The sequence below is a fragment of the Schistocerca serialis genome, chromosome 3 (assembly GCF_023864345.2).
Source record: "Schistocerca serialis cubense isolate TAMUIC-IGC-003099 chromosome 3, iqSchSeri2.2, whole genome shotgun sequence".
Taxonomy (NCBI): Eukaryota; Metazoa; Arthropoda; class Insecta; order Orthoptera; family Acrididae; genus Schistocerca; species Schistocerca serialis.
Window position 1 is genome coordinate 1,080,186,616 of NC_064640.1, and position 26,494 is coordinate 1,080,213,109.

General features: G+C 43.0%; 1 protein-coding gene across 1 annotated transcript in view; it reads left to right on the plus strand.

Annotated features, from left to right (window-relative positions):
* The window catches only part of LOC126471507 (uncharacterized), a 334,590-nt gene that overhangs the window by 116,726 nt on the left and 191,370 nt on the right, over positions 1 to 26,494 (plus strand). The window contains exons 4-5 of the mRNA XM_050099728.1: positions 5,767 to 5,991; positions 21,320 to 21,405. Coding sequence (XP_049955685.1) covers positions 5,767 to 5,991; positions 21,320 to 21,346 — 252 coding nt within the window. The 3' untranslated portion in view covers positions 21,347 to 21,405. The remainder of the gene's footprint in view (positions 1 to 5,766; positions 5,992 to 21,319; positions 21,406 to 26,494) is intronic.

The following is a 26,494-nucleotide window of genomic DNA, read 5'->3' on the forward strand; positions in this document are numbered from 1 at the left end:
TCCAGAATTCACGCCCGTCGGCGTGTGTGTACGCGTGCCTTTCTTTAAATCGGCTACCTCAAGTGGCGTAACAGTCTTGTTACGTCACTACAGATTGGCGACGATTTAAAGTATTCTTTCTGATTGCTTACATTTACTTGTGTCATGGCTTCGCCAGATGTACTGTCCGAATTTTATCGCTTGCAGAATCAGCAGACGCAATCGTTATTGGATGCTGTTGCACCTCAATTCCGACCCTTTGATGCAACCCACGAGTCTTGGCAAGAGTGGTCCCGTCAATTCGCCTTCCACCTCGCCGCCTACAGAATTCAAGGTAATGAGCGGCAGCCGTTTTTGCTTTCTTGTGTCGGTGTGTCCACATACCGTGTGATAGTGAAATTGTTTCCCCGACGCGACGTAGCAACTCTGTCCTACGAGGAAATTTTGTCTGCTTTAGATGCCTATTTCAAAGAAACAGTTAATGTGGTTGCAAAACGGTATATGTTTTTTCGTACAAAACGTACGGCCGGTCAAACTAATAGGGAGTGGGTAGCAACATTGCAAGGACTTACTAGGGACTGTGCCTTTGACTGTGACTGTGGTCTTTCTTATTCAGATACAATGGTGCGTGATGCAATTGCACAGAACGTTTCTGATGTTTGCATATGGGAGCAAATTTTGAAACTAGTTAATCCCTCCCTTCAACAAGTGATAGACATATTGGATAGGCAAGACACACTTGACTGTGCTCAGGAATCTTTTGAAACTTCGCCAGCTGTGTGTAACATTAACCGGCCCGCCAGGCACGCTCGCGCTACGCGGCCCGGTCAACTGCCCTCGCGTACGTCCGCACAGCTGCCGCCGCGCGCTAAACCAGGTTTGCCGCGCCAGCCCACAAATGCAGTGAAATCATGCCCGCGGTGTGCTACTAGACATTCGCGTGAACATTGCCCGTCACGCCAAGCTATTTGCTTTTTCTGCAATAAGAAAGGACATGTTCAAAGTGTTTGCCAGAAAAAGCTCAGTTCAGACACTCTTAATCATTCCAGGCCCTTTGCTTCGCGCCGGAATCGAACCAGGGACACTCAGGCTCGTGGACCTTCGCCCATGGACATTCATGTCGTTAATTCCACTTCGTCCAGTGACACTTTCTCTAACAGTGACTGTGTTCGTCCCACAAAAAGAGTGCGTCAACGTCGCCGGAAATCACGTCCATTAGCAAGTGATTCTGTACCAGTGTCTGTTCAAATTGCACGAGACAGTCGCTCTTGTCGTCAGCTGGACAATAAACTTTTTGTAGATTTGGACTTTAATGGCAAGGTCATACCATTCCAGCTCGATACCGGAGCTGCAGTTTCATTGCTCAATCACGACACGTACAAACAACTGGGCAAACCTCCGTTGCGTTCCGCAAATGTTAAGCTAACCACATATTCAGGACAGAAAATTCCTGTGTTAGGACAGTGCACTCTTCTTGCAACATACAAGGGACAAACAAAACTTGTGTCATTTTACGTTCTTCGTTCTTCTTCTGCAGTGAACTTGTTTGGTTTAGATTAATTTCAGTTGTTTAACATGTCTATAGTAAATCAGGTCCTATCAGTGAATCAAACTGTGCCTTCAGACAGTGTTTCTCGTCTGTGTGACGAATTTGCTGACATTTTTGCACCGGGCTTAGGTTGCGCTAAAAACTATGAAGCACATTTGGAACTGAAAGTAAACGCGCAACCGAAATTTTTCAGAGCGCGCAATGTTCCCCACGCATTGCGTGATGAGGTCGCACGAACATTGAACTATGTAGAATCACAAGGTGTAAGTGAATGTGCGCATTGTCTCTTCCATTTCAGCTCCGCTTCCTCGCTTACGCCGTACAGGTGTTCCGTTTCTCTGGACGACGGAATGCGAACGCGCCTTTCGCCAGTTGAAATCGGCGTTGCTTTCTATTACTTGCCTCACGCCTTTCGATCCCCAGAAACCCCTTTTGTTGATGGTAGATGCATCGGATTTCGGGGTCGGTGCTGTGCTTGCGCACAAAGTTGGCTCGCATGATCGCCCTATTGCCTTTGCGTCCAAATTGCTCTCATCTGCGCAAAGAAATTACTCGCAGATAGAGAAAGAAGCTTTGGCTCTCGTGTTTGGTGTTACTAAGTTCCATGATTTCTTGTATGGTCGTCACTTCACCATCATCACAGACCACAAACCTTTGACATCGCTTTTTCATCCGAACAAGCCGGTACCTCCACGTACGGCGCAGAAATTCATTCGCTGGTCTATTTTCCTCTCGCAGTACCGCTACGATATCTTGTATCGGTCCACTGCTAAGCACGGAAACGCCGATGCGTTGTCCCGTTTGCCTGTTGCTGAGGATAAAGCATTCGATTCTTCCGAACTTGCTTGCATGTTCATTGATTCGGAAACCGATGAAGTGGTCGAATCGTTTCCGATTGATTTTCGTCGTGTAGCTACAGCCACAGCTGCTGACCCTGTCCTTGCTACTGTTTTGCGTTTTGTTGCTACGCAATGGCCTTTGTCAAAGTCTCGGATCGAGGATCCGTTGGTTCGCCGATTTTTTGCTCACAGGGAGAGACTTTTTGTTCGACGTGGTGTTTTGTTGTTGCGTTCTGATAATGATCAGTCCCGAGTCATGGTCCCACGTTCGTTACAGTCCTCTGTCTTACGGCTTCTTCACCAAGGACATTGGGGTATAGTGCGAACGAAACAACTTGCTCGTCAGCACTGTACTTGGTTCGGAATCGATGCTGCGATTATGAATATGTGTTCTTCTTGCATGGCGTGTGCCGAACAACAATCCGCACCACCGCGGAAAGTCTTCGCATGGCCGAAAGCCACTTCCCCTTGGCAACGCTTGCACATTGATTTTGCTGGTCCATTCTGGAATGCTCGATGGTTGGTTCTGGTCGACGCCTTCAATAATTTTCCTTTTGTGGTCCGGATGTCTTCCACGACGTCCTCCGCCACCATCCAAGCATTGTCTGCTATCTTTTGTATTGAAGGTCTTCCGCAGACTATTGTTTCCGACAATGGCCCACCATTCATGTCCGCAGAATTTCAGTCATTCTGCCAGGCCAATGGTATTCAACATCTGACATCCGCGCCGTTTTCGCCTCAGTCAAACGGTGCCGCTGAACGATTGGTCCGGACTTTCAAGTCACAGATGTTGAAATTGAAAGAGTCGCATTCTCGGGAGGACGCGTTGTTGCTCTTTTTGTCCTCGTATCGCTCTCAGCCCCGAGATGGTCGCTCGCCGGCTGAGTTGCTCCACGGTCGTCCTCATCGCACCTTGATGTCTTTGCTGCATCCGCCGCATCAGGTTCCTGTGCAGCGGCAGACTCCTGCTTTTGCTCCAGGCGACGTTGTATTTTATCGCAACTATCGAGGTTCACGGCGTTGGCTCGCAGGGCGCATTCTTCGCTGCCTTGGCCGCGCGATGTATTTGGTTTTGGGGGCCTCTGGTGAGGTGCGTCGGCATCTCAATCAGCTGCGCCTCTGTCGTCGCACTGGTTGTGCCGCTCCCCGTCTGCTTTCAGCGACGGTGCCGTCCGGTAAGCGCCCTGGGGACCCATCTACTGGCTCGCCTCATCCCCAGGTGTTACCGACGATGCCTTCCCTTTTGCCCCATGGCGACGCGCCGCCGCAGCAGCCGCCGCCGCCGCCGCCGCCTGTTCTCCCGTCGGCGCCGCCCGCATTCGACGCTTCGCTGCAGCCGCCACGCGCCTCCCTGGGTCATGCGCCGCCGCTCGCTTCCCGTGACCAGCTGTCCTCCGCCATGGAACTCTTGCCCGCTCCGGACCACATGACGTCATCGCGCGTCGGGTACCCCGACGCAATGGATGTCGACCCTTCGGCCCCTCCTGTCTCATTACGGGCGCATACACCGCATGTTGACGTGCACCCTGGACTAGGTTTTCAGGCGTTTCCTAGCTCCCCTCGGACCGAATGGCCGGGTGCGGGTGGCACAGCCTCGCCTGTTGTTAGGCTCCCCACCTCATCGCATACGTCGACATGGGGTCCTCCCCACGGCGGGCGGCAGCCTTATCTCCCGACCGTTCGCCGATTTGCGGGGGAGGAATGTGGTGTCACCGCCAGACACCACACTTGCTAGGTGGTAGCTTAAATCAGCCGCGGTCCATTTAGTACATGTCGGACCTGCGTGTCGCCACTGTGTGATCGCAGACCTAGCGCCACCACAAGGCAGGTCTCGTGATACGAACAAGCACTCGCCCCAGTTGTACGACGACATTGCTAGAGACAATACGGACGAAGCCTTCCTCTCATTTGCTGAGAGACAGTTAGAATAGCCTTCTGCTAAGTCCATGGCTACGACCTAGCAAGGCGCCATTAGCCTTACCTACTTTGAGAGTTATAGTATAAATGTCTCAAGAAGAACGCTGTATTCATCACATAATAAAAGTTAAGTATAAAGCAGCTACGTACTTTTCTTGCTACCATTCAATAGTTATCCTGTTCCAGAATTCACGCCCGTCGGCGTGTGTGTACGCGTGCCTTTCTTTAAATCGGCTACCTCAAGTGGCGTAACAGTCTTGTTACGTCACTACATCAACAATATGACTTTCAGTGTCACGAGGCCAGAATCAAATTCACCCCTTCTGAATCTGATGGAATACATCTGCGATGCTATCAGATACCAGTTCTGCACCCAGAAACCACTGATCTCCAATTTATGGGAATTACATGACCTGTGCTTAGACATGCGGTGCTGCATAATGCTGGGAACATACCTCACATAATGCTGGGAACATACCTGAAATTTGTTGAACTTGTCCCACACAAAATCACTGCTGTATTGTGTTCCAACAGTGGACAAACACATTATCAAACAGGAGGTCATAGTGTTTTGTCTCATCAGTTTATATATTCAAGCTTTAATGAAAGGTGTGCTCTTTTCCTTTTTTCTGCCATTGCGTGTATGTGTAAAGCAGGCTGTTCTACCATTTGGGCTTGTTTATATGATGGCTGTCAGTATTACCACCTGCACGGATACTAAATGCTCCTTTTGTGAAGACCTTTTATCTTGAGAACACTTTTAACTTTGTTTCACAAATGGCAGCACAGTTTCAAGAAAGCTTCTTAATTTCATGTAATAGTTAAAATAATACCTTCAGCAATAGATGTGTGCGTTGGAGTGGGGAAAAAGATTGGAGATGTATGTAGTTTAATTTTCATAAATTGTTAAGAAGGTTAACAGCTTGGCATGCTAAGATAAATTCAGACATTCTCTAAAAAGAGAGAAAAATATTAATTTAACAGAATCAGTGAGGTATACAAATATAACAACAGACTTGTAGAACCATTATTTTGTAGGTTAGATTAGATTAGATTCAGCTTTTGTTCCAAGACCCAAAACATGAGACGATTCTCATGGGTGAGTAACATGCCAGAAAGTATAACATAAAAAATATAAAACATTTGAATACCCTGATCATTTGTCAGGAGATTGTCAAACTAGGTGAATACAATACAAACTGGAACAGCTAATATTTTCAGAATTGATACGCTGTCAGACTGAAACATTGTTATGCACTATTAATAAATTTATCAAACAAAAAGTACATAATCTTGACTGTTATGACAAAGTGCTCTCAGAACTGAAATCTAACAGACATTCTTATTTAAGCTGGCCTAACAGCCACTGTTAAGATATTCATCTATAGAGTAGGATGAGTTACCTATCAAAAAGTCTTTCAAACTCTGTTTAAACCATGCTTTATCTGATACCAAGTTTTTAATGGTGTCTTTCTTCCACAGATAAATTATGTTGTAATGCGAGGTTTTAATGAAGATGAAGTGTGCAGTTTTGTGGAGTTAACAAAAGAGAAAAATGTTGATGTAAGATTTATCGAGTACATGCCTTTCAGCGGCAACAAATGGAATGATGGGAACATGGTCTCATTTAGTGAAATGCTCCAAATAATTAGAAAGCAGTGGCCTAATTTTGATCCTCTTCCCAATGGGCCCAATGATACCTCAAAGGTACGTGCAGTATTACATATGAACATACATTGAAAATAATTTAATGTTTATGACTTACTACCAATCACAAGAATACTTCACATCTGCTGGTGGTGTGAGAGATGGACTGGTTTAGTTACATATTTCTCATCCCATTCAGTAAGTCTGTCCTGGCCTGGGTTTCTCTGCAGCTTTTCTGCAACTCTCCCCATTTCCTAAACCTTGACAATACTTTTCTTTCTTCCTTTTTCCTTCCCCTTCATTGTTTCTGCCAGAAGAAGAAGCCACTGGCTCCGAAAGCTTGCACATTTCCATAATGTTAGACAAACAGTTGGTAACAGGTAGGTTTTTTAAATTAAAATACAGAACGTAGGTACATTTGAACATTTTATTTCGGTTGTTCCAATGTGATACATGTACCTTTGTGAACTTATCATTTCTTAGAACGTATGCTGTTATGGCGTGATTACCTGTGAATACCACATTAATGCAGTAAATGCTCAAAATGATGTCTGTCAACCTCAATGCCTTTGGCAATACGTGTAACGACATTCCTCTCAACAGTGAGTAGTTCGCCTTCCGTAATGTTCGCACATGCATTGACAATGCACTGATGCATATTGTCGGTGGATCACGATAGCAAAATCCTTCAACTTTCCCCACAGAAAGAAATCCGGGGACGTCAGATCCGGAGAACGTGCGGGCCATGGTATGGTGCTTTGACGACCAATCCACCTGTCATGAAATATGCTATTCAATACTGCTTCAACCGCACGCAAACTATGTGCCGGACATCCATCATGTTGGAAGTACATCGCCATTCTGTCATGCAGTGAAACATCTAGTAGTAACATTGGTAGAACATTACGCAGGAAATCAGCATACATTGCACCATTTAGATTGCCATCGATAAAATGGGGGCCAATTATCCTTCCTCCCTTAATGCCACACCATACATTAACCTGCCAAGGTCGCTGCTGTTCCACTTGTTGCTGCCATCGTAGATTTTCCGTTGCCCAATAGTGCATATTATGGCGGTTTAGGTTACCGCTGTTGGTGAATGATGCTTCATCGCTAAATAGAACGCATGCAAAAAATCTTTCATCGTCCTGTAATTTCTCTTGTGCCCAGTGGCAGAACTGTACATGACGTTCAAAGTCATCGCCATGCAATTCCTGGTGCATAGAAATATGGTACGGGTGCAATCGATGTTGATGTAGCATTCTCAACACCGACGTTTTTGAGATTCCCAATTCTCGCGCAATTTGTCTGCTACTGATGTGTGGATTAGCTGCCCCAGCAGCTAAAACACCTACTAGGGTATCATCATTTGTTGCAGGTCGTGGTTGATGTTTCACATGTGGCTGGACACTTCTTGTTTCCTTAAATAATGTAACTATCCGGCGAATGGTCCGGACACTTCAATGATGTCGTCCAGTATACCAAGCAGCATACATAGCACACGCCCCTTGGGCATTTTGATCACAATAGCCATACATCAACACGATATCGACCTTTTCCGCAATTGGTAAACGGTCCATTTTAACACGGGTAATGTATCATGAAGCAAATACCGTCTGCACTGGCGGAATGTTATGTGATACCACATACTTATATGTTTGTGACTATTACAGCAGCTGGCCGGAGTGGCCGAGTGGTGCTAGGCGCTACAGTCTGGAAACGCGCGAACGCTACGTTCGCAGGTTCGATCCTGCCTCGGGCATGGATGTGTGTGATGTCCTTAGGTTAGTTAGGTTTAAGTAGTTCTAAGTTCTAGGGGACTGATGACCTCAGAAGTTAAGTCCCATAGTGCTCAGAGCCATTTGAACCATTTTTGACTATTACAGCCCCATCTATCACAAAGCGAAAAAAGTGGTCCAGCTAAAACATTCATATTTCTTTACGTACTACATGAATATGTAATAAAAAATGGGGGTTCCTATTTTAAAAAAATGTAGTTGATATGAGTTTGACCTATGGCAGCGCCATCTAGCAGGCCAACCATAGCGCCATCTGGTTTCTCCCTTCAAGCTAGACGAATTTCGTTCTTTGTAGTTTTTTCATTTGTTACTTATTATGTCCCCCCCCATGAACCATGGACCTTGCCGTTGGTGGGGAGGCTTGCGTGCCTTAACGATACAGATAGCCGTACCGTAGGTGCAACCACAACGGAGGGGTATCTGTTGAGAGGCCAGACAAACATGTGGTTCCTGAAGAGGGGCAGCAGCCTTTTCAGTAGTTGCAAGGGCAACAGTCTGGATGATTGACTGAGCTGGCCTTGTAACAATAACCAAAACGGCATTGCCGTGCCGGTACTGCGAACGGCTGAAAGCAAGGGGAAACTACAGCCTTAATTTTTCCCAAGGGCATGCAGCATTACTGTATGATTACATGATGATGGCGTCCTCTTGGGTAAAAAATTCCGGAGGTAAAATAGTCCCCCATTCGGATCTCCGGGCGGGGACTACTCAAGAGGATGTTGTTATCAGGAGAAAGAAAACTGGCGTTCTACGGATCGGAGTGTGGAATGTCAGATCCCTTAATCGGGCAGGTAGGTTAGAAAATTTAAAAAGGGAAATGGATAGGTTGAACTTAGATATAGTGGGAATTAGTGAAGTTCGGTGGCAGGAGGAACAAGACTTCTGGTCAGGTGACTACAGGGTTATAAACACAAAATCAAATAGGGGTAATGCAGGAGTAGGTTTAATAATGAATAGGAAAATAGGAATGCGGGTAAGCTACTACAAACAGCATAGTGAACGCATTATTGTGGCCAAGATAGATACGAAGCCCACACCTACTACAGTAGTACAAGTTTATATGCCAACTAGCTCTGCAGATGACGAAGAAATTGAAGAAATGTATGATGAAATAAAAGAAATTATTCAGATTGTGAAGGGAGACGAAAATTTAATAGTCATGGGTGACTGGAATTCGAGTGTAGGAAAAGGGAGAGAAGGAAACATAGTAGGTGAATATGGATTGGGGGACAGAAATGAAAGAGGAAGCCGCCTGGTAGAATTTTGCACAGAGCATAACATAATCATAACTAACACTTGGTTTAAGAATCATGAAAGAAGGTTGTATACATGGAAGAACCCTGGAGATACTAAAAGGTATCAGATAGATTATATAATGGTAAGACAGAGATTTAGGAACCAGGTTTTAAATTGTAAGACATTTCCAGGGGCAGATGTGGACTCTGACCACAGTCTATTGGTTATGACCTGTAGACTAAAACTGAAGAAACTGCAAAAAGGTGGGAATTTAAGGAGATGGGACCTGGATAAACTAAAAGAACCATAGGTTGTACAGAGATTCAGGGAGAGCATAAGGGAGCAATTGACAGGAATGGGGGAAATAAATACAGTGGAAGAAGAATGGGTAGCTTTGAGGGATGAAGTAGTTAAGGCAGCAGAGGATCAAGTAGGTAAAAAGACGAGGGCTAGTAGAAATCCTTGGGTAACAGAAGAAATATTGAATTTAATGGATGAAAGGAGAAAATATAAAAATGCAGTAAGTGAAACAGGCAAAAAGGAATACAAACGTCTCAAAAATGAGATCGACAGGAAGTGCAAAATGGCTAAGCAGGGATGGCTAGAGGACAAATGTAAGGATGTAGAGGCCTATCTCACTAGGGGTAAGATAGATACCGGCTACAGGAAAATTAAAGAGACCTTTGGAGATAAGAGAACGACTTGTATGAATATCAAGAGCTCAGATGGAAACCCAGTTCTAAGCAAAGAAGGGAAAGCAGAAAGGTGGAAGGAGTATATAGAGGGTCTATACAAGGGCGATGTACTTGAGGACAATATTATGGAAATGGAAGAGGATGTAGATGAAGATGAAATGGGAGATATGATACTGCGTGAAGAGTTTGACAGAGCACTGAAAGACCTGAGTCGAAACAAAGCCCCCGGAGTAGACAATATTCCATTGGAACTACTGACGGCCGTGGGAGAGCCAGTCCTGACAAAACTCTACCATCTGGTGAGGAAGATGTATGAGACAGGCGAAATACCCTCAGACTTCAAGAAGAATATAATAATTCCAATCCTAAAGAAAGCAGGTGTTGACAGATGTGAAAATTACCGAACTATCAGCTTAATAAGTCACAGCTGCAAAATACTAACACGAATTCTTTACAGACGAATGGAAAAACTAGTAGAAGCCAACCTCGGGGAAGATCAGTTTGGATTCCGTAGAAACACTGGAACACGTGAGGCAATACTGACCTTACGCCTTATCTTAGAAGAAAGATTAAGGAAAGGCAAACCTACGTTTCTAGCATTTGTAGACTTAGAGAAAGCTTTTGACAATGTTGACTGGAATACTCTCTTTCAAATTCTAAAGGTGGCAGGGGTAAAATACAGGGAGCGAAAGGCTATTTACAATTTGTACAGAAACCAGATGGCAGTTATAAGAGTCGAGGGACATGAAAGGGAAGCAGTGGTTGGGAAGGGAGTAAGACAGGGTTGTAGCCTCTCCCCGATGTTGTTCAATCTGTATATTGAGCAAGCAGTAAAGGAAACAAAAGAAAAATTCGGAGTAGGTATTAAAATTCATGGAGAAGAAATAAAAACTTTGAGGTTCGCCGATGACATTGTAATTCTGTCAGAGACAGCAAAGGACTTGGAAGAGCAGTTGAATGGAATGGACAGTGTCTTGAAAGGAAGATATAAGATGAACATCAACAAAAGCAAAACAAGGATAATGGAATGTAGTCTAATTAAGTCGGGTGATGCTGAGGGAATTAGATTAGGAAATGAGGCACTTAAAGTAGTAAAGGAGTTTTGCTATTTGGGGAGCAAAATAACTGATGATGGTCGAAGTAGAGAGGATATAAAATGTAGGCTGGCAATGGCAAGGAAAGCGTTTCTGAAGAAGAGAAATTTGTTAACATCCAGTATTGATTTAAGTGTCAGGAAGTCATTTCTGAAAGTATTTGTATGGAGTGTAGCCATGTATGGAAGTGAAACATGGACGATAAATAGTTTGGACAAGAAGAGAATAGAAGCTTTCGAAATGTGGTGCTACAGAAGAATGCTGAAGATTAGATGGGTAGATCACATAACTAATGAGGAAGTATTGAATAGGATTGGGGAGAAGAGAAGTTTGTGGCGCAACTTGACCAGAAGAAGGGATCGGTTGGTAGGACATGTTCTGAGGCATCAAGGGATCACCAATTTAGTATTGGAGGGCAGCGTGGAGGGTAAAAATCGTAGAGGGAGACCAAGAGATGAATACACTAAGCAGATTCAGAAGGATGTAGGTTGCAGTAGGTACTGGGAGATGAAGAAGCTTGCACAGGATAGAGTAGCATGGAGAGCTGCATCAAACCAGTCTCAGGACTGAAGACCACAACAACAACAACTTATTATGTGAGATATTTGGCCCAGTCACTATCAATGGACCACCCTGTAGAAAGCTGTGGATTGCTGTGTTATAAAGGTTAAATTATGTGTTTGTATTGGTAGCACTGTCAAAAATAGTATCGTATCTTTTCATAGTATAAACATGCTTTGTATATCGAAGTGCTAACGTTTTTCCGAGGAATAGTGACGAATAGACTGGTAAATCTCTCAAAAAGTGTGACTCCAAAATGAAGTCTTTTAAAAAATGTGGGTTTCATGGTAATAAATTTTTGAATAAAGAGAAACATTGTGTTCAGCATGTGGTGTGTGAAGTTACAGACAATGAAATACTGGCAAACTCATGAGTATCTAGAGAAACACCCATTAGTGCTTCGAAGATTAAAATAAAACATAGTGATAACACAGTTATCTCAAAACAAAACTCATGTAAATGGTAGGTTAGGTTATATTCTGATACATTTACACATCCTAACAGGGGTGTTATGTGAATGTGTGTGCTGTATGTATGTGGAGGGCCAGTTAGTTTACATGAAGACATTGAGGTATCAAATGGACTAGCCGGGAAACTTATCATTAATTCTGCCAGTTGTAAATATACTCATTCATTTTTGAGTTCTGATAAGTGTAAAGATAATTATTTTGAAATAAATGTTAGGTGGTTTTATGGATTGGGAGCTATTGGCAAAGGACACACTGCAGCAGAAACAATGTGTGTCGTGATGTATATGCCACACCCACTTTGTAAAATGTACAAGTATGCAGGATTTATTGGAGCTGCTGTGAAATCTGCTGCATGTGAGTCAATTAAGGGTGCTGCAAATGAAGCTGCTGAAATAAACGATGGTATGATTGACATATCAGTAGCTTTTGGGGCACTTGGTAGAAGCGCAGCTGCATTTCTAAGAATTCTGTTGCTACAGTGACCAGTGTGGATACTGGAAAGCTAATAGATTTCCAGATTTTAACCAAACATTCTTATAAGTATAAATCAGGGAATGAAGAAGGGCATATCTGTGACAGAAATTATGAAGGACAACTAGTCGTACGGAGGCATGTGCAGCTGTTGAAATTTATAATCGATCTGTAAACTAAAGGGGAGTGTGTTACACTAAGTTCTTAGGTTAGGCAGACTCAAATGCATATAACAGTGTAGTAGCCACTCATCCTTATGGTGAGAAGCTTATCACAGAACTGGAATGTGTTGGTCATGTCCAGAAGAGGATGGGTACCAGATTGAGGAAGTTGAAACAAAGTTTGAGAGACAAGAAACTTTCAGGTGGTAAGACCATAAGAAGCAGGCTGACAGACAACATGATTGATGAACTACAACAGTATTATGAGAATTGTTGAAAATGAAGCAGGCAGTATGGGCTACCTTCTTCCAGAGACTGTCAGCTGATGATAAACCAGTACACCATCTTTGCCCTCCTGGATCTGGTTCATGGTGCAATTACCGCAATGCCCAGTATTCAAACAGGTCATACAGCCATAAACATTCTATCCCAGCAGCAGTTGTGGATATCATAAAACCTGTTTACAGAGACCTGGCAATCCTGAATTATTGAAGAAGTGTCTGCATTGTCAGACTCAAAATCCCAATGAGTCGTTCAATAACCTTATAGTGTCAGTGTCAACGTAACTGCCGTCTGCGTCACATCTGCTGTGCAGCGAGCTATGCTAATTTTAGTATTAACTCTATTTTTCTTACTTGTCACTTCTTCTTCCGTGTGTTTTTGCTTTTAGGAAGCTTTAATTGTCGAGTGCTAGTAATAGTGTTCCATAGATTTTGTGGTTGTTTTGAATACAGTCAGAGAAAGTCCGTTTAGTCAGCCATAGTGCCAGTAGTGCTAGTGTTTGTTTTCAATACAGTTCAGAGACAGGTAGTGCGATTTTCATTGTTTTGCTACAGGAAGTGTCTAGTAACAACAGTTTAGTCAACTATCAGCCGCCTTTAGTGAATTAGCAGTCTAGTTATAAGTTGATTAACTCTCTACAGTAAATTGATTTCTTAGGATGGATAGGATGTGTGACTGCAGTGTACGGACACAGGAGGAGCCGGCCACTGTTCGCAAACAGCTGAACGTGTTGATGGCCGCGGTTAGCCGTCTTCAGGCAGTGGTGAGTCTGGTGCGTTGCATGGTACACCCCAGGTGTTACATGCTTCACCCACTGACCCTGCTGTCGACACATCTTTGCGGGTACCGGGCGCGGTTGGGCCACCCTCTTCCCAAGGGGAGTGGCGGGTTCAGCGGCGTTTGCGGCGCACGAGGCGGAGAGTCAGTGTGGAGGCTGGCCGTGTGGCATCGCCCGTTCTGCCTGTGAGTGGACATGTGGCCACTCCTTCAGCAAGGTCCGAGCAGGCACATGGGGGGAGGGGTTTATTAGATATTGGGAGCTCCAACGTTAGGCGGGTGATGGACCCCCTTAGGGAAATAGCGGAAAGGTCGGGGAAGAAGGTCAGTGTTCACTCTGTCTGCTTGCCGGGGGTCTCATCCGAGAGGTGGAGGAGGCCATGCCAGCAGTGATAGAAAGCACTGGGTGCACCCGACTGCAAATTGTTGCTCATGTCGGCACCAATGACTCCTGCCGTCTGGGTTCAGAGGTCATCCTCAGTTCGTACAGGCAGTTAACGGAGTTGGTGAAGGCGGAAAGCCTCGCTGGGTGGAATCTGAGCTAGCTATTTGTAGTATCGTTTCCAGAACCGATAGTGGTCCTCTGGTTTGGAGCCGAGTGGAAGGCTTAAACCAGGGACTCAGACGATTCTGCAGAGATCTGGGGTGCAAATTTCTCGACCTCCGCTATCGGGTGGAGAAATGTAGGGTCCCCCTGAATAGGTCACGCGTGCACTACATGCAGGAAGCGGCTACAAGGGTAGCGGAGTATATGTGGAGTGCACATGTGGGTTTTTTAGGTTAGAGAATTCCCTCCCTAGGCCCGACAAGACACCTCCTGAGATGCGGCAAGGTAGGAGTAGACAAAATGCAACAGGGAATAACAATATTAATGTGCTAATAGTAAATTGCAGGAGCGTCTATAGAAAGGTCCCAGAACTGCTCTCAGTAATAAGCGGTCACAATGCCCACATAGTACTAGGGACAGAAAGTTGGCTGAAACCAGATGTAAACAGTAATGAAATTCTAAACTCAGATTGGAATGTATACCGCAGAGACAGGCTGGACAGTGAAGGGGGTGGCATGTTTAAAGTGATAAGAAGTGCAATAGTATCGAAGGAAATTGACGGAGATCCGAAATGTGAAATAATTTAGGGTGAAGGTCACGGTTAAAGCAGGCTCAGACATGGTAATTGGATGTCTCTATAGGCCCCCTGGCTCAGCAGCTGTTGTGGCTGAGCACCTGAAGGATAATTTGGAAAATATTTCGAGTAGATTTGCCCACCATGTTATAGTTCTGGGTGGAGATTTTAATTTGCCGGATATAGACTGGGAGACTCAAACTTTCATAACGGGTGGCAGGGACAAAGAATCCAGTGAAATTTTTTAAGAGCTTTATCTGAAAACTACCTTGAGCAGTTAAACAGAGAACCGACTCGTGGCGATAACATATTAGACCTTCTAGTGACAAACAGACCCGAACTATTTGAAACAGTTAACGCAGAACAGGGAATCAGTGATCATAAAGCGGTTACTGCATCGATGATTTCAGCCGTAAATAGAAATATTAAAAAAGGTACGAAGATTTTTCTGGTTAGCAAAAGTGACAAAAATCAGATTTCAGAGTACCTGACGGCTCAGCACAAAAGTTTTGTTTTAAGTACAGATAGTGTTAAGGATCAGTGGACAAAGTTCAAAACCATCGTACAATATGCATTAGATGAGTATGTGCCAAGCAAGATCATAAGAGATGGAAAAGAGCCAGCGTGGTACAACAACCGAGTTAGAAAACTGCTGTGGAGGCAAAGGGAACTTCACAGCAAACATAAACATAGCCAACACCTTGCAGACAAACAAAAATTACACGAAGCGAAATGTAATGTGAGGAGGGCCATGCGAGAGGCGTTAAATGAATTCGAAATTAAAGTTCTATGTACTGACTTGGCAGAAAATCCTAAGAAATTTTGCTCTTATGTCAAAGCGGTAGGTGGATCAAAACAAAATGTCCAGACACTCTGTGACCAAAAAGGTACTGAAACAGAGGATGATGGACTAAAGGCCGAAATACTAAATGTCTTTTTCCAAAGCTGTTTCACAGAGGAAGACTGCACTGTAGTTCCTTCTCTAGATTGTCGCACAGATGACAAAATGGTAGATATTGAAATAGATGACAGAGGGATAGAGAAACAATTAAAATCACTCAAAAGAGGAAAGGCCGCTGGACCTGATGGGATACCAGTTCAATTTTACACAGAGTATGCGAAGGAACTTCCCCCATTCTTGCTGCAGTGTACCGTAGGTCTCTACAAGAGCATAGCGTTCCAAAGAATTGGAAAAGGGCACAGGTCATCCCCGTTTTCAAGAAGGGACGTTGAACAGATGTGCAGAACTACAGACCTATATCTCTAACATCGATCAGTTGTAGAATTTTAGAACATGTATTATGTTCGAGTATTATGACTTTTCTGTAAACTAGAAATCTACTGTGTAGGAATCAGCATGGGTTTCGAAAAAGACGATCATGTGAAACCCAGCTCGCGCTATTCGTCCACGAGACTCAGAGGGCCATAGACACGGGTTCCCAGGTAGATGCTGTGTTTCTTGACTTCCGCTAGGCGTTTGATACAGTTCCCCACAATCGTTTAATGAACAAAGTAAGAGCATATGGACTATCAGACCAATTATGTGATTGGATTGAAGAGTTGCTAGATAACAGAATGCAGCATGTCATTCTCAATGGAGAGAAGTCTTCCGAAGTAAGAGTAATTTCAGGTGTGCTGCAGTGGAGTGTCGTAGGACCGTTGCTATTCACAATATACATAAATGACCTTGTGAATGACATCGGAAGTTCACTGAGGCTTTTTGCGTATGATGCTGTGGTATATCAAGAGGTTGCAACAATGGTAAATTGTACTGAAATGCAGGATGTTCTGCAGCGAATTGATGCATGGTGCAGGGAATGGCAATTGAATCTCAATGTAGACAAGTGTAACGTGCTGCGAATACATAGAAAGAAAGATCCCATATCATTTAGCTACAATATAGCAGGTCAGCAATTGGAAGCAGTTAATTCCATAAATTATCTGGGAGTATGCATTAGGAGTGATTTAAAATGGAATTTTATTGCAGAGGATCTTTGTCACCACTAATTATTAATTTTGTGTTCCAGTTAATTAGACATGGTTTCATCCTTTCCTGGAAGTGCTCTTTTTGTTAAATTTTCCTTCAAAAGATCTGATTTACTTCAAATTAATAAACCTGAGTATTCTGAAAAAGGAGGTGCAGCTTACAGCTGCAGTGTGACAGTTGATCACAGGGTGATTTTATCACTGCCATATCGTGGGTACCCATGGCTCGAGACACTTATTCTATAAGGGTGTGTAGTCATTGGGCTTTCTTGCACCACAGTGTCAAAGGTGTACTGTGAGCAGATTTATTCAAGGAAAATACTACCACAATCAGCAGAGTGAACTGCTATGGGCAACAGGATATCATTGACAGGGGTTACCACTGACTAGCATGGCTTTAGCAGCGAACAGGTGGGCCACAATGTAGCAAATGACTCACCAACTCAGTGACAGTCAATAAACAGTAACCATTCATGCCACTGGGAACTGTCACCTCTTTGTGGGATACAAAGATGCAATCTGCACACTGCTCGTCACAGTTACAAAGATTAGCATTGGTTCGGAACAGCACCAGGGGATGCTCGAAGCATGCAGGAAGGTCGTCTGTCTGATGATTTGCGGTACATATTGCCAAGGTGGCAGGGAGCAAAATAAGGAGTGATCAAAAAACTTCCATTTTAAGGCTGCATAGTTCAGATCAGTATGCCACACACACACACACACACACACACACACACACATATCCATCCGCACATATACCCTGCTTGTGTCTGTATATGTGCGGATGGATTTATGTGTGTGTGTGTGTGTGTGTGTGTGTGTGTGTGTGTGTGTGTGTGTGCGTGAGTGTATACCTGTCCTTTTTCCCCCCTAAGGTAAGTCTTTCCACTTCCAGGATTGGAATGACTCCTTACCCTCTCCCTTAAAACCCACATCCTTTCGTCTTTCCCTCTCCTTCCCTCTTTCCTGATGAAGCAACTGTGGGTTGCAAAAGCTTGAATTTTGTGTGTGTGTTTGTTTGTGTGTCTATCAACATACCAACGCTTTCGTTTGGTAAGTTACATCATCTTTGTTTTTAGATATATTTTTCCCATTTGGAATGTTTCCCTGTATTATATTATATATCAGTGCTTTCCTCTCCCACAACTATCCTGCAGACCTTGTCCACAAACAGATCTCCCAAGCAATACATTCCTCCCCACCCAACAACAATGTTACTACCCCCAGACCACACAGAAGCATCCCCCTTGTCACCCAATATTATCCTGGTCTTGAATACATCAACTAATTACTCTGCCAGGGATATGACTTTCTCAAGTCAAGCCCTGAAATGAGATCATCCCTTGACAATATTCTCCCCACACCACCCAGAGTTGCCTTTTGCCGACCCCCTAACCTCCGTAACATCCTTGTCAAACCCTACAATATTCCCAGACCACCTTCTCTACCCAGCGGTTCCTACCCCTGTAACCGACCCCGATGCAAAACCTGCCCCATGCATCCCCCCACAACCAACTACTCCAGCCCCGCTACTGGTATAACATACACAACTCAAGGCAGGGCCACATGTGAGACAACACGTCATTTATCAGCTGACATGCCTGCACTGCACAGCCTTTTACATTGGTATGACGACAACTAAACTGGCTGAGCGCATGAATGGGCACAGACGAACTGTCCACCTAGGAGATGTCCAATACCCAGTAGCGGAGCATGCCCTCCAGCATAATTCTAGGGACCTAGGAACCTGCTACACCATTTGTGCCATTTGGCTTCTCCCACCCAACACCAGTACCTCGGAACTGCGGAGATGGGAACTTGCACTCCAACACATCCTTTCATCCCGCCATCCTCCTGGACTGAACCTATGTTAACCAATCTCACTCTCATTTACTCTTTAGTCTTCTCCTCTTTCCCTTTCCTCTTTAGCCATTCACTCATCTTTTCATCCTACATAGTTGCGTTTATCTTTATACTATGTACCTCTTTACTTCTGTATTCATCCTCCTTGGTTTGAAGCTGGCACAGTAATTACAGTAGAATATCTTTGGCTTCCCTCTGACATCCATGCCTCCATCTTTGCTACCCTCCCTGTTTACCTTTCCCCTGTTGCTTCATAACCTGGGTTGTCAATAACTGAATCCACTTTCCCTTCATCCCCTTTCTTCCCCTCTCTCCTCCCTGATGAAGGAACGAAGTTCTGAAAGCTAGGATACGTCAATTTTCTGTTCTGTTTTGTGTATCTACCGGCTGTACTGAGCTGAGGTAAGTACTGGCCAGGCCCTCTATCTCTTTGTTAGTATTTGTTTCATATATATAAACACACACACACACACAAACACACACACACAGACAGGGTGATGCGTATTAACATTTAAAAACCTCCAAAGCACTGTAGATGACCCTGAGACAAGTAATTTAATACAAGACACATGGGATCACAAATGTTGGATACGATACAAATGTTGGGAAATGTGTCAGAAGCGAATGACAAATGTCACCAGATGATGTACCTTGCCATGCTTGCAGTGGTTGAGCCTCTCGGCCTCTCACAGAAAAATAATGTATACAAATCTTCTCAGATTTGCCACTGAATAACTTTGTGCAAGCCTCACAATATTTCACCAACACAACTGTTCGTCATCTTCAGGTAGTGGTGGGTCCTGTCATCACTGCTGCAAGATGTGGCTGGTGATATTCGCACAGCAGAATTGAAATTTGTCAGGCTAGAAGCAGGAGTACGAATGTGTGGACAGGCACTCCCAGTTGGATGGAAATGCCATTCATAGTAGCCTTCTGCTTATGTGTTGTGGGCAATGACTGCACTTCTGGACACTCGTGTGGTTAAAAGCTGAATTAACTCTCTGCAAGGTGCTGCATCAGGTCATACATCGGAGGATCTGGTTTCTACTGTTTTAATTTCATGGCAGTCATTGCTGGATTCTGGGCAGTGCTTAGTCAAAATTCCATATTCCTGTTGGTAAGATTGCCCACCGTATGGCTACATGCCTCATTCTTAAAAACACAATCCTAGAGTGATGATGCTGAGGATAAAATTTCAGTGCTCTTGGGAAACGTGTGGTGCCCTGTATTCAGGCAGTGCTCTGCTACCACTGATTTACTGGGTGGCATTTTTGTCAGCGCTGTTGAACACAGTGTTCTTGCACAATGTGAGGTGTCTGCCCTATATAAGGTTTCCCATAATGGCATCAGATCTTATATATGATCTGTGTTTTCTAAGGTCAAGATTGTCTTTAACTGAACACAAACAATTCCTTAGTTTTGCTGGTAGACGAAAAACACACTTGATTCTGTTTCTCTTAGCGATTCTTTCAATTTTGAAAACATGCCACTGAAATATGGCAAGAAAGCCATTTGCGGTGCTTGTCTAAGTATCTTCATTTACATCCCTACACTGAACTTGCTTTGCTCAGAACACATTGCAAATCTGTTTACAAGAATAAACATTCTGCTGGAACACTGTTCTTAGGTGTTACAGTTCACCAGGCAGACTGTCGGTATCTGAGATCACGTGTGCTCTATGTGCCAGGGAGTGTAAGACACTACCACATTGTGCAGGGTGACGGCAACTTTTGGACCGCAAATATAACTCTGCGTGTATCAGTTTGCAGTAGAGACTAAGCCCCAGTGTTATGTCAGCTTTTCTTCTAACCGTGACATCCAGGAATGGTAAGCTGCTATCTTTTTGTACTTCCACAGTGAACTGAATATTCAGATGGACCGAGTGCAAATGCTGCAGGAACGTAGGTAGTGTCTGTATTATGTGGGCCACACCACAAATGTTTCTTCAGCATTCTGCCAGAAGGAGGAATGTTGGATATTTACTAAGGGAAATAGAGGATCTCCCATGGGAACACTGTCCACTTGATCAAAGTAGTTGGTGTTACATAAGAAATAGGATGAGGTATGCACATGTTTAAACAGCACCACAATTTCTTTCTCAAACTTGCTGCTAATAACCTCTAATGAGGGCTGCAGGGGCACTTTTGTAAGTAATGGTATAACATTTGAGCTAACTAAAAGATCTGAAAGTTCTAGTTTAAGCATCTTCAGGTATTCTATGAAATCCTCTGAATTCTAAATATGATGGTCATAGTCATCCACATGATAAATTTCAAAGCTGTCACGTGGAAATTGCCAGTTGCATCTTGCAGTTGTGATGGTGGAAATCACCACCACCTGAAGATGCCAAAACGTTGTGTCACTGAAATATTGAGGGAGGGACTTGCATAATGTTATCTGGTGGGGAACCCAAAGTGTTTTTGCAACAGATCTATCAGGCAAGCCTGAAAAGTCACATATACTCCAAGCAGTAAGTACCTATTGTAAAATGGTCACATTAGTGAGCTTGGCAATTAATTAAGAGTTTATCAATAAATTTGGCTTCATTTTGCAAGAAATTGTGCTGTGTTCCAGTACTCCCTCTTCAACAAAACTAATGTCAGTTTCTGCTCCACCTCTTCAGCCCGAGATCCTATGTATACTCTTGAGCATTTGTGTAAGATACCTGTTTATTTATAAAAATAAAAGTAACTTCTATCATGACTTTCCCATTCTTGTCCAGTGGGTTTGTTATCCTGCTGTTGCCTACTGCAGACTACAAGATTACTGTTGAAGATTTCTGCAAAGTTTTTCTTCCTTTTTAGTGTACCAACATTTCACTGTGTGGTAATTGCCTGGTACTGTTTAACGGGTGTTTTAACTGTTGTTTCAGAGATGCAATACGAAGCAAATGCAGTGAGGATGACTTGCTTGCCATGATTGGGGCAGCAGTGAGAAGAAAGAAGAAACAACATGGAGGTAAGATACCTAACAGCAAATGTAACTCTATACATAGAAAGAAAATTTCTGCTTAACAAGTCATAGCAAACATAAGAACAAAATAGAATGAAAAGCAACAGTGATAGAACCTGTGTTTTTTGTGTAAACTTGTATTTAATTTTTTATTTAGTATTCATTCTGATTGATGCCCATTGGTCAACAGTATATTTCAGCCCTAGAATTTGGTTCTGCAAGGTCCACCAGATAACCATATATGGCTGTTGTAACTCCTTTATTGGACTTCAGAAGTTTTCCAGCAACAAATCTTTTTTTTTCTTTCTTTCTTTCTTTTTTTTCTTTTTTTAAAAAAAGCTAAAATGCAGAAAACATTATAAAGGAAACACTCACAGAAAAGCATCAGTGTCCTTGAAACAATGGAAACTCCAGTAGGAATATCAACAATGTTGGAAAAGACAGATTACTACTTACTGATGAAGGCTGTGGCTGAAAGCTTTATGTAAGTGTCTTTTAATTCTTCCCATCTGCAGCCTAAGGTATCTTCTTTATGGTAAGTAACAGTCCGTCTTTTCCTTCATTATTCATTAGTGTTCTTTGTTTTTATTGCTGTTTAGCAAGCATCATGTGGTATATAAGGGATGTGAATAGCGTCAGATGTTGAATCATCACTCTGGAGGATATGAAGGTGCTGCATATTGGTGTGAGACAGCATTATCTGATGAGAGTTTGAAAGAAACCCCATTGTGGATGTCTATTTGGTCGCCTGGTTAAACCTTGCAACATCTGTATTTTTGGAGTATTTGGATCTGACAGTGGCCTGATGTTGGAAAGTAAGGGCATACTCATCATCAATCTTCCAGTTGACTACATCAGACCACTACAAGGGAGCATCACTGTGTAGTGTACTGAGTACATTGTAACCTGTTCACGTCTGTGACTGCCATCTGAGAACAAGTACAGTAAACTCTCGTGCAGCTACACTTTTGGCTAGCTAGATTGACACTTGACAAGTTTCAATTTGCGTGCACCTGGAGCCAAGCATTTGCTGGTGTTTTTTGGCAATCCACTGCTAATCAGTGCACTGGTGCGTGTCAAAAGTCCAAGTATCGTCAATTCGTGCATGTGTTGGTTGAAGCTCTAGTGTGTTTCTTATTCATATTGCATGGTTTCATGCCACTGCCATCTATTGGAACTCCTTGGAAGTACAGTACATACAGTATTGTTCTATGCAGCACAACGTAGCCCTGTCGAAACCGACAATTAGAGTGCGCCGCCTAACACTTTCCACTTGTTGTCGGTACATCAAAGCTGAGTGTTTAACAGTGAATGTACAACACCCTGTTGTGTTGCCACGTGGGCTTGGGTAGAACAGAGGAAATGGCATAGATGTATCAAATGCTTTCATTTGATGGCTGCCACAGCCTGGTTTCAAAAATCAAAAGTTTGTCTAGTGCATCTCGAGTGTTGTCAAGTTGTGCATCTGTGTGTTTCTGATTTGAGGTTTTGTGCTCCCACTATGTGCCTTAAAGTGTCCAGAGATAAAAGGGGCCAAAAACCATAAAGGACTCAGTCGAGTGTCTGTAAAAAGAACACTGAATGTGACTACGGGCACGAAACATAAAATGAATGTGATCTTGTTAGAAAAAGAGCTTCACACTTTGCAGAGAATTGATGCTGGTGAGCCACCCACAAAAGTTGCTGCAGAGTAGGAGTACAATTACTGATCGGAAGACAAATCGATCAGGAATTGAAAAATTTTGTTCCATCCAAGCATTGGGCAGTGCAGTGAAATCTTGAAAAACAATGAGAAAAGGTGCACATCCTCAGTTAGAAGAGGCATTATTTTTGTGGCACGAATAAATAAGAGCCAAAGGTGTGTCAGTTTCAGGTCCTCTAATTTGTCAAAATGAGCTAATGAGCTGATAGAAGGAAAGAAGCAAGAATTCCTCGGAAGTAATGGCCGGCAGGATCGTTTCAAGAAGCAGCATGGCATCCATGAAATTGCCATCAGTGCCAAATCATTATCTGGGGATGAAGCTGCTATGCTGATTTTAAGAAGAAACTGCACACAATCATTGACAAAGGAGGTTATACTGGCAATCAACTTTACAAATGTGATGAAACTGGGTTGAATTACAAAATGCTGCCAACGAAAACCCTTGCCTCTAAAGAAGAAGAAATGGCTTCCGGATACAAAAAAATCAAAGAAAGATTTACTGTCCTTGCTTGCAGTAATGCCACTGACAATCATAAACTGTGTCTTACTTTAATTGGCAAATCCAAAACACCAAGAGCATTTAGACACCAACCAACCAGCTTTGCCACTGAGGTACACGAATCAGTCTTATGGCATGTATGAACAGTGCCATCTTCAGAGAGTGGTTCCAGGCAGAGTTTGTTCCAGGTGTAGTAAATTACATGGAAGGAAAAGGACTTCCTTGAAAAGCGCTACTTCTTGTGGACAATGCTCCTTCTCACCCAGGTGATCTGCAAGATGGGGATATCAAAGTTGTATTTCTCCCACAAAATGTCACATCTCTATGTCAACCGATGGACCAAGGTATTCTTGAGGCGATGGAAAAACATTACAGACACAAGATGCTGGAATACTTAATAGATGTGATTGATGCTGCAGATGATTTTGTGGAAGCTCTTAAAAAAATCGATGTTTTAAGTGTCATTCATTGATTGCTGAAGCTTGGAATCTAATTCCTCCAGTTCCTCTTGTTAGGTCTTGGAAAAAACTCTTAGATCGTAAGGCAACCTAAGTGGTGAGAAGGAGGAGGCAACACCGAAACTCAAGCTGACATAATTTTGGTGAATTTACGGGAGAAGCTGGTTGTAAAGACACACACTTCGAAGACATTGAAGAGTGGATAGAAAATGGCATTTTTTCATGTGACTGAGGATGAAATCGTCCAAATTGTGACCGATCATAAAGCGTTAGAAGACTATGTTTCTGATGATGAATCAGAGAAAAATATTCCTCACACATTCTGTTATGAAGTGATCCAAACTGCCCTGGAGTACATCAGCCAACAGGAGGAGACGATTTATCCTGAAATAGTTTGATTTCAACGTTGGAGATGTATTGTTGCAGCAATAGTTTCTCAAGCAAAAAAACAAAAGAAAAAAAGACATTCATGACTTCGTTACCAAAAAATAAACTCTAATGAAGCATCCTAGAACTTCTATGTCCATAACTTAAAAAGTTTTTTTTTTTTTTTTTTTTACTTTTCTTGAAAGTTCCTCTGGACAGACTTTTCATTCCTTTGAGTAATCTCTAGATTTGTTTCATAATTTTGTTCAGTAGTTTATTTTTTATTCAAAAGAGTAGGTAATAAAATTAAAACTCCTGTTTTTTCCTGCTGCCAAATAAGGGAGATTTTTTTCTGTAAGAATGCAAAATAAACGAGCTTTGTTATACAGCATTTAAAAACTTTGAGTTTTCAATCATAGTTTGGTGCCTTTTTAACATGTCAACACAATTTTTTCAGTAAAAAAGTGCAGGGTTATTTGCAACCATATCAGTAACGTTTTACATACCCTACGCACGTTTTACGATCGTATTTTGCAATATTGACACAATTTGGAGTGTTCGCATGTGAAAACAGGGAGACTTTGATTTATCTGGAATTTTCGTTATCGGAACCAGCCACTGTCCTGATCATTTCGGATAAACAGGAGTTCACTGTAATAGACTCCTTGCAACATGCTGTGTCATACAGCTAGGAGCAGCCAGACTATGGAATTGCCGTCCTGTGCATAGGCTGCCATTAACACCCAAGCAAATGACTGCATGTGAAGTGGTGCCATGATCAAGAAGTACGGACTGCTAATGAATGGCGTCACATTATGTTCACTGATGAGTCCCAGTCCTGCACTGCTCCAAATGACTATCGTGGAGAAGTTTGACAGTGACCCGGGGAGATGGGGAGAGGTCCCATTCTTCCACTTTTTTGGGGGGGGGGGGGGGTCACAAAGGAGTCCCATGGTGTGGGGAGCCATTGGGTATGACTTCAGGTCATGGCTTGTAATGGCCGAGGGAACTCTAATGGTACAACAGTGTGTAATAGTATTGTGGTGCTATTTTTCAACAGGCCACTGCTTGTCCACATGTAGTATGTGTCTCTTTAAATTGTCTGTGTGATGTTGATATACTCCTGTGGCCAGCAAAATCCCCATATCTGTCCCCGATAGAACATTATGGGACTAACATGGACGTCAACTCCATCCCACTGCCTGTATCCATGATTGCAATGTCCAGTTACAACAGTTGTGGATAACCTTTCTCAGGAGGGTATGCAGCAGCTTTACGACATCCTCACGCACTGTCCAGGCCAGACAGGGTGCATTGCTGTATTGATAAGTGGGCTCAAACTGATAAGTTCTGTGTAGATTTGACTCTGTTTTGTTATCACTGAAATAACATCACATACCCTCTAAATTAGCTACGTTTCAATTTGTTTTCTCCCCATCTTCTGAGTGTCTCACTTTTTTTCAAGCAGTGTAATTTAAGACAGACATAAGAATATGAAAATGGGATGGCATATCACATTGCTATTCAACTATGCCCCTAAGAAAATTTGTAAGATAATGGAGAAGAGCAGGTGCACTATTACACTGACTAGAACGTAAACTTAAAGATAGAATTATATTGTGTAACCTATACCGATGACATAATACTAATTGACAAAAACATCACTGATGTGCTAAAGCAATTTGAAATATTAAGGGAGCAAGCTAGGAAAATTGGACTACTAATTTCACCTGGAGAAAAAATTATTGACTGATACCAAAATGGCACTGGGTGAACTTATATAGGCAATGACATTGTATTCGGTCTTAAATAGTTTAAATAATTTGGTGAAAAAGACCACTGAATATCATAATGAAAAGAAGGCCATAGAATCCAGACTTCAGAAAGTACAAACTGTCTCTCAGTTAACTAAAAGTATTTTTCCTGGAACTCTAAAATCTAACATTGTACAACAGTGATCAAATTAGTATTTCTTTATGCATGGGAGAGACTCTTTGTCCAACACAAGACATGAAAACAGCAAACTGAATTAGAAGAATGTAAAATTGTAGTAAAAACCTTAGGTCCAAG